Genomic DNA, 7,901 nt, shown 5'->3' on the forward strand with positions numbered 1-7,901 from the left:
ATTTTTTTCTTTTGGGGGGCATTTTGTTTGTATTCAGGCTTTCTCAGTTGTCTTTAGGCGCGATGTTATGAGGACACTGCTAATAAAGTTGCGAGTAGGCCTACACATTGGATTCACGTTTATTATTATATTTAAAAAATACCCCTGTTTTTATACCTGTCGTATCATTTTATTTTGCTGTATTTATCCGCCACACCTTAAAGGCCGGTCCGTGAAAATATTGTCTGATATTAAACCGGTCCGTGGTGCAAAAAAGGTTGGGGACCGCTGCACTAGACAGTAGTGTGTATAGTATAAGTGTATAGTGTGTCATTTTGGTCACAAATTAAATGTTTTGTCTTCTGTTTTGCGCAGACAGAGGAGCTTTGCAATGGCCTTCTGATGATGGAGTCAGACAGGTTCAGGAAGCATGCTGGGAGCTGCTCTTTTTGCCTGTTGCTGAGAGGCTAAGACAACGTTTACATATTGAAGACACTACTGGAATCTTTCGGTAAACTCCACCGATTCACACGATTGTGTCTCTATGTACTGTATATATACACATTGAGGAGTGAGACAGTGTGTATATTGAACATATTTGTTGTGAATGGTAATAAGAAATTTGTCAATTACAACCAACATATATTTTTAATAAAATACATTTCAGATGTTTATTATTCAGCCTGATGCTGCTGTATTTACAATAGCTGAGATAGGAGAAAGCATGAATTGTGTCAGACACAGAAAGCAAGTCTGTGTGAAGAAGGCCACACAGATGTACTGTACGTGTAAAAATCACTCATGAGCTTCTCAGTGATCTCAAAGACTTTATTAAACAGACACTTCCAGAAAAGTCTGTAAAGAACACAGAATAGAAACAGTCATACCTTCCTAATACAATCACATCAAACTGATATAATATGGCACTTGCTTCCCTCTTACGCCGACAGCTACAGTCTATACATTAATGTTGTTTACACTGCTGCCCTAGAGGTGACATGCTTAAAAACCAATGACCAAAACATGATTTTGTGAATTTTATTGGAATTACTGTGATGTACATTACTGTGATTTTAACTTTGTCCTCTCAATGTTGAGTGTGTAAAGTCTGAAGCAATTCAACTCCTGCACAATCTCTAAGGGATTTTTTTCAGAAAAGAGCAGAGCGTTTACAAGACTTCTCACATTATTATTTGAAAATTACCCTATGGTGATTTCCATATAACGATCCTTTACTGGCACTGAATGACCACCAGCCTCACAACCACAGATAAAACAGGGAAATTGCCAGCAACATAAGGGAAAATGTCATTATTTATGCAAACAGGGATTGTTCTCAGGTCAACAGTTACTTCCTGTGATCCTCGCTGTGAGAAGACGAATTGCCGCCTTCAACATTGTGTGTTTAAATCATTAGTGCACAGCAGGAGATGTTTTTCTATAGGCCTTAGTGTCTCTGTGGTGATGTACTGTGGTGCTACAAGGGTCTTTGAAGACGAGTAGATGTTTATGGACATGAAAACATTGATTATGTGACCTAAAAGCTACATCAATGATATTTTAAAGTGTGTTAATCTTAATAAGCACAAACATAAGAATAAGAAGACCTTCAATTCTTGTGGTATGAGGTGATTAGACTGCTCTTTTTTGTTGCAATTAATACTGAATAACAATGTTTGCTTGGTGTAATGCGACTTTCTGGGAAGAAAGAAAACTTTTGATTAAATTACAAATGATACAACCAGTGAAATACCATGTTTTATTTTTTTTAATCAAATATTTTCTTATAAAAGTGTCAGTAACTGACATAAGTCTCTCAAGTCTGACTTAAAACCTCCTCATTTCCATTTCCAAAGGAAAAAGTACCATCCCTCTAGTCCTGCCATCATCAGAATGCAGTACTTAACTGGTTTTAGTAAACAAAAAAAAACAGCAGAGAATCCACCCCGCTTGAAAAGAAAACACACACACACACACACACACACACACACACTCGAAACAAAACTGCTTAGTTACACTGATTAAAGTTCTAAGAATGAGAACAAGCATAGTTTAACCCCACAACCATGAAGTCGTGCGGGTTGCCTGGTTCTTAGCGTCTAGGTCTGTACACATTGTAGCCCACGACAGGCAGCCACTTAAGACAAAGTTCTGCTCACCAGACAGCACTTAGTTATTTAAGGATACATAACAGGAGGTACTTAGTTATAATAAACCTCAAAATTAAAAAACAACAAAAAGATGACCGTGCATTAAAAGGAAGACAGATAAGGCATGACAACAGGAAGCATGTTACAAAAGGAAGACCTTTTCAGTCACGAACACAAATAAAAAAAGATAGAAAACAGTCATTGAAACAAAATGGCTACATAACAGCTGAAGCTTAAAATTTGTCTTTTTTAAAAAGTGCTTTGATATTTTTAATGCATGAAAACTTAAAAAGTCAATGGATTTTTTACCTACCCCCCCTCCCCCATTCACACATTGAATATGTCACGAAACAGACAAAGTGGTGTCTTACAGTAAACTCTAACAAGGGCTCAGGCAGCTATTAATTTTGAATTGCGCTCTCACACTCACACTAACACAATCGTTCCTGGATTAGCTTATACAAATGGGTGATGGTTTGGGTGTCTTTGAGGCCTCGGTTGAGATAAGCAGCATGAACAGACGGCACCTCAGCATCTGCTGCCAGTGCTGCGCATGACTAGGCACACATTTATGCAAAATCAGTAATGTTTCTATCTCTAGCCACTGCTGGAAAAAAACAAAACAATATAAAACGATATGGAAAAAACACTAGAAGATAGGCATGTTGGTGCAGTCTATCTGCACCGGTGCTGGAGTTGCTATTCGTGTGTGTTTTCTTTTTTTTTTTTTTTTAAATCTCATCTCACAAAAAGAAGATATGATAATATGGCATCTCATCGCAGATGCATTTGAAATACTAAAGGAGGTCTGGCCTCCAGAAGCTCCTCAGCTTGTCCTCTTGCACACTTGAGGGATTGAGTCTGCTCAGACGGCCCCCAGTGGCCAGGTTTGGCACTGCAGGCTGAGCAGCCACACAAGTTATTCAGCAAGTGGGTTCAGTTGACAACATCTTCTCATTGTCTTCCACCGCTGCTCAAGCGTTCTTCTTCTTCCTCAGTTTTCTTTTTCCATTTTTTTTTTGTCGTTTTTGCATTTATTGAAGTGTCCCACTGTAGTAACATCAACAACAGTAAAAAAAAATAAAAAAGGTAGACAAGAACAGCACTTCATGTCATGTAGCGAGTGATAGCTCTCAGAGCGTAGAGCAGTTCTGCCTGCATGCGCGCTTCCATAAGAAGCAAATTAACGTGGACCTGAAAGACAGAATAAAAGAATCCTTTTTAATTAAATGGATTTAAGCTTAAAACAATCCATTTCTGTTCATTATTGAAGTGCTACGTACTTTCTCAGAGTGCCGAAACTGCCTCCAGAAGCTCTCGTACATCCTCTTGGTGATCTTCTCCGGACTGCACACCATGGTTTTGATGTAGACTTTAAAACTGCGGTCTAACAGTTGGTTAATTTCTCCATAATCATAATCATCGTACCTGACAGGAAATAGACAGAGAGGGAAAGGAACCTCAGCACTTTGACTTAATAATCAGAGAGGAAAAACTAAATAATAATGATAATAAAAATCTAAATACAATATATATATATATATATATATATATATATATATATATATATATATATAAGTGCGGTCAAATCGATTAATTGCATCTAACATAAATGTTTGTGTATATAAATGTGTGTGTGTATATATAATTATATTATATTATATTATATTATATATACAGTAGTCAACATTTGAAGTGGACCTTTTTTACACACACACATATATGTGTGTGTTATGCATGTATGCATGTAAATATATATATATATATATATATATATATATATATATATATATATATATATATATAATAACATGCATGTGTATATACATATATATGTGTGTATATGTATGTATATGTACACATGTTGTGTGTGTGTGCATGTATGTGTACTGTGTATTGACAAAAATAGACTGACAAACACGAAACAAATTTTATATTAACAAATTATATATATATATATATATATATATATATATATTAGTGCTGTCAAATCGATTAATCGATTATTTATGTAATGGCAATAACATGCATGTGTATATACATATATATGTGTGTATATGTATGTATATGTACACATGTTGTGTGTGTGTGCATGCATGTATTGCACACACACACAACATGTGTACATATACACACATATATATGTATATACACATGCATGTTATTACCATTACATAAATAATCGATTAATCGATTTGACAGCACTAATATATATATATATATATATATATATATATATAATTTGTTAATATAAAATTTGTTTCGTGTTTGTCAGTCTATTTTTGTCAATACACAGTACACATACATGCACACACACACAACATGTGTACATATACATACATATACACACATATATATGTATATACACATGCATGTTATTGCCATTACATAAATAGAATGGCAAACAATAAACAAATTTTTACCGCACAAATTTACATATTCAATGTTGCTACATATTTGTGACACAGTGAGCAGTGGGAGAGACTGACCGAATCCCGAACATGCAGTGGATGTAGTTCCAGATGGCTCTACGGAGCATTGAAGTATCCACACCCTGGTGTGTCGCCATTGTATTGTATGTTAAATTGAATGCGATCTGGAACTTTTCATCAAGAAGCTGTCCAAAATCTGGATACAGCCGATTCACAAGGGAAAAGCCATGGTCTTCCCAACTGTAGTCCTGTCGAGGGCAGAAAACATACCGCTGTTATTTTAATCCTCCATTTCCTTTGACTACCAAAGCCAACTTCACTTCATTCTCACCTGCACTCTGAGGGTGGGTACATGTTCTCCTCTCCTGGAAAAGTCTTTGTAGCCGTAACTAGGGTCTTCGAAGTGTCGTGAAACATCTCTGGATGGTACACACTCCTCATCCTCTGTTGACCGAACATGGTGATTTAATACAAGTCATCCTGTCGTTGCATTTAAACATAATAATCATAAATCCACTTACCAGAGGTGACCACCAGCATGCTCTCTGTCTTTTCCCTCTCAAAACGAGTGGCCATTTCCTCCTGACTGGCTTCCTCTTCATCACGGCATTCCTGGAGCTGCTTCATCCTCTCCATCAGCACTTCCACCTCGCCAGACGACTCCGACACCTAAACACACACATACAGGAATCTAGGTCATTACACACTTTATATACACTGTATGGTCAGGAATTTGAACCTCGCACTCAATTCACAGATCCCTTTTCAGAACAAATGGATGGAAGACTAGCACATATCATAAAGTCTCGCAAATAAGTTTCAGTCTCACCTGCTGGTTCCCAAACATCTCCTCCAGGGTGCCGTTGCCATTGGCAATGTCACAAACGCAGTAACCGCTGAGCGAGGGCGGCCTGAATGTATGTCCTCCATCTGTTTGGATGTCAGGGGTGATGCCGCAACCAAAGGTAAAGGAGGCCAGAGCGTGATAGTGTGTGAGTAGCACCACGACGTGGATCAGCTCAGCCAGAGACCAGCTGTGCTCCTCTGCCTTCAGTAGATGCTGTCATTTAAAAAACAGCAACATTTATAAGGGTCAATGGCATGTCTATAAAATTGTTTAAAAATCTAGGTTAAAACGTGCTAGGTTCCTAGAAATCCACTCTTGATATTCATGTTGGTTTCGAAAAACGTTTCATTTTCAAGTTTCAATTTAATGACTCATGTCATGTGGTGTAACCATCAAGTAAAAGGCATCAAAATCCATATCTACTGATACCAACCTGACCTAATACTTCAGAGCATTATAAAACTTCTCTGCGCTCACTACAGTTGTATAACAGCTGTGGGCGAGTGTCAATGCGTGACTGTGACGTTTAAGTCATACCTCGATGTGTTCTTTGGTGAGCAGCCAGGGGCGGTGGGCCAGGATCTTATTGAGCTCCCCGAGAGCCTGCAGCTTCTGTGGAGCTTCTCCCAGACCATTCAACCACTTGGGATCACCTCCAACCTGCAGGAAGTCATTGACGTGCAGGTTGACCAGATATGTGCATTGGTGCCTGGCGGCAGCCTGTTGAACACAAACATGCTTTTAGAAGAATCTGCCACTGTGGTTTTTGGAATTGCATACACAATAATAGTCTGCCATCTCACCATTATCCCTATATAATGTCTGCAGTGCAGAGACAAGGGACCGTCAATCTGAAGCAGGTAATGCTGTGTCTTAAGAAAGCTCTCCAAATACTGAGGATGGAACCCTATCACCAAGGAGATGTTGTCAAGGCGACCGAGCACTGCAAAGGCGTCCTCAAAAATCGACTGTGTTCTTTCATCCAATTTACTGACTTGAAGTATCTGGGACAACAGGGAAATAAAGATGAGGTAAACCTGAGGAATTCAGTGCTGCTGGTAAAATACCTTCACTAGACTTTGATGATAATAAAAATGCCAACTTTACAGTCAGCAGGGTAGATGATAACACTAACCTCTTTCTCTGGTATGAATCTACTTGGTCCATTTCCCACCGGTCTGGGGATTCGCACTCCAACATCCTAAAAAAGATCAAAATTAATAACATGATTACATGATCGACATTCACTCGGCTTGAAACTACAATTATATAAAAGACATTCTGGCATCAGACGCAACAGCCTTCCTAAGCTCAAATATCATCGGCTGGTTCTAGAATTTTCTTCTGGCATTGGCTTTAAAATAAACACTTTATAATACATAACACAATGCAATTAGTAGGTAGCAACAGTCACACCTTGAACATCATTCATCTGCCTATTGATACTATAGAAGCTGTCAAAGGCACAAAGAAAATGATTCAAAACAACCTAGATTGATTCACTAGGAACAAAAAGGTTGTCAGAGTTAGCAATTATGTTACACCATTAACATGCCAAAATAGCTGACTCATGAATGTGCAAGCAATGGTGTAAAAATGTAATATTAAAAGCTTATTATTAAACAATGCAATATGTCTCGTTGCAGGAGCATACAGCAGTTCTACACAATGGCAATCTTGCATATATTATTTTTGTGCGTTGATTAAAATAAACAACAACAGCAGAAGCAGCATATATACAATGTGACACCGACTTATATACATATTGTCAGTCATTGATCAAAGACGAAAGTCTATTGATCCGATGACAACAGGCTGAGAAAAACAAGCTAGTGTTCATGGTGCGAGTACAAAGAGCTGACTGCACTGCAGCACCAGACGAACGGACGTTATTAAAAATCAATGAAAAAAGTACACGAACTAAGCAGGCTAACGAAAAATACATCTGTCATTAGTTAAACTCGATGTCAAACTCTTATCCGCTTTCTTACCTTTTTACTGTGCCGCTCGCACTGTGTGCAAATTTTAAACACGTCTGTCATGGTGAGAGAGGAGTTTTCAATAGTTTCATTAGATGCCGATGCGTGCCTCATATTGCTCTTTTCTGCTTCTAATTAAAAAATTAGAGCGGCTATCTTGCATTTGCTTTAGCTCCCGTTGTTCCTTGAAGCATTGGATTACACTACCCCGTTCATTTCAGCTGTTGAAGCTCCGGAGCAGAATACCCACTCTTTACTAGCCCTCTTGTGGTAAAATAACAGGCTGTAAACATAACCGACGCGCCCAAGAGCCAATCGCGTTGCGAAAACAACCTACGTTGTCCAATCAGTGACAAGTGGGCGGGGTTAAACGAGCAACTTGCGCCTAGAGTGGACTCAAAACGCAAAAAAGAAAATTCTGTCATTTATACACCCTCATGAAGCTAAAAACCGATTTGCCTGTTTCTGTTGTGAAAATGTTACGTTTAAGGCAGAACCACAGCCATTTACTTTG

General features: G+C 38.3%; 2 protein-coding genes across 2 annotated transcripts in view; one reads left to right on the plus strand and one right to left on the minus strand.

The window, feature by feature from the left end:
• Positions 1-651, plus strand: part of armc2 (armadillo repeat containing 2) — a gene marked incomplete at its 5' end in the record, with an annotated part of 21,293 nt that extends 20,642 nt beyond the window's left edge. Inside the window, one exon of the mRNA XM_084091882.1 lies at positions 355-651. Coding sequence (XP_083948008.1) covers positions 355-494 — 140 coding nt within the window. The 3' untranslated portion in view covers positions 495-651. The remainder of the gene's footprint in view (positions 1-354) is intronic.
• A 1,073-nt stretch (positions 652-1,724) lies between these two features.
• sesn1 (sestrin 1) lies at positions 1,725-7,659 on the minus strand. Its single transcript, XM_084091883.1, has 10 exons — positions 7,400-7,659; positions 6,544-6,609; positions 6,212-6,412; positions 5,946-6,128; positions 5,391-5,621; positions 5,083-5,230; positions 4,893-5,005; positions 4,619-4,809; positions 3,413-3,557; positions 1,725-3,323 (listed from the first exon to the last, which is right to left on the minus strand). Exons 1-10 carry the CDS (start codon positions 7,499-7,501, stop codon positions 3,237-3,239), a joined length of 1,467 nt encoding a protein of 488 aa, XP_083948009.1. The 5' UTR covers positions 7,502-7,659; the 3' UTR covers positions 1,725-3,236.
• Between the last annotated feature and the right edge of the window lie 242 nt (positions 7,660-7,901).

This window comes from Abramis brama (genome assembly GCF_963993115.1).
Source record: "Abramis brama genome assembly, chromosome: 18".
Classification (NCBI taxonomy): Eukaryota; Metazoa; Chordata; class Actinopteri; order Cypriniformes; family Leuciscidae; genus Abramis; species Abramis brama.

What these genes read in the sequence shown, in the direction of transcription:
- sesn1 (XM_084091883.1), bottom strand. Translation starts at nt 7,501, where the DNA reads ATGAGGCACGCATCGGCATCTAATGAAACTATTGAAAACTCCTCTCTC. An exon ending in TCACCAAAGAACACATCGAG is followed by an intron (nt 5,622 to 5,945) that starts GTATGACTTAAA and finishes TTTAAATGACAG; the next exon opens with CATCTACTGAAGGCAGAGGA. An exon ending in AGTTTCGGCACTCTGAGAAA is followed by an intron (nt 3,324 to 3,412) that starts GTACGTAGCACT and finishes TCTGTCTTTCAG; the next exon opens with GTCCACGTTAATTTGCTTCT.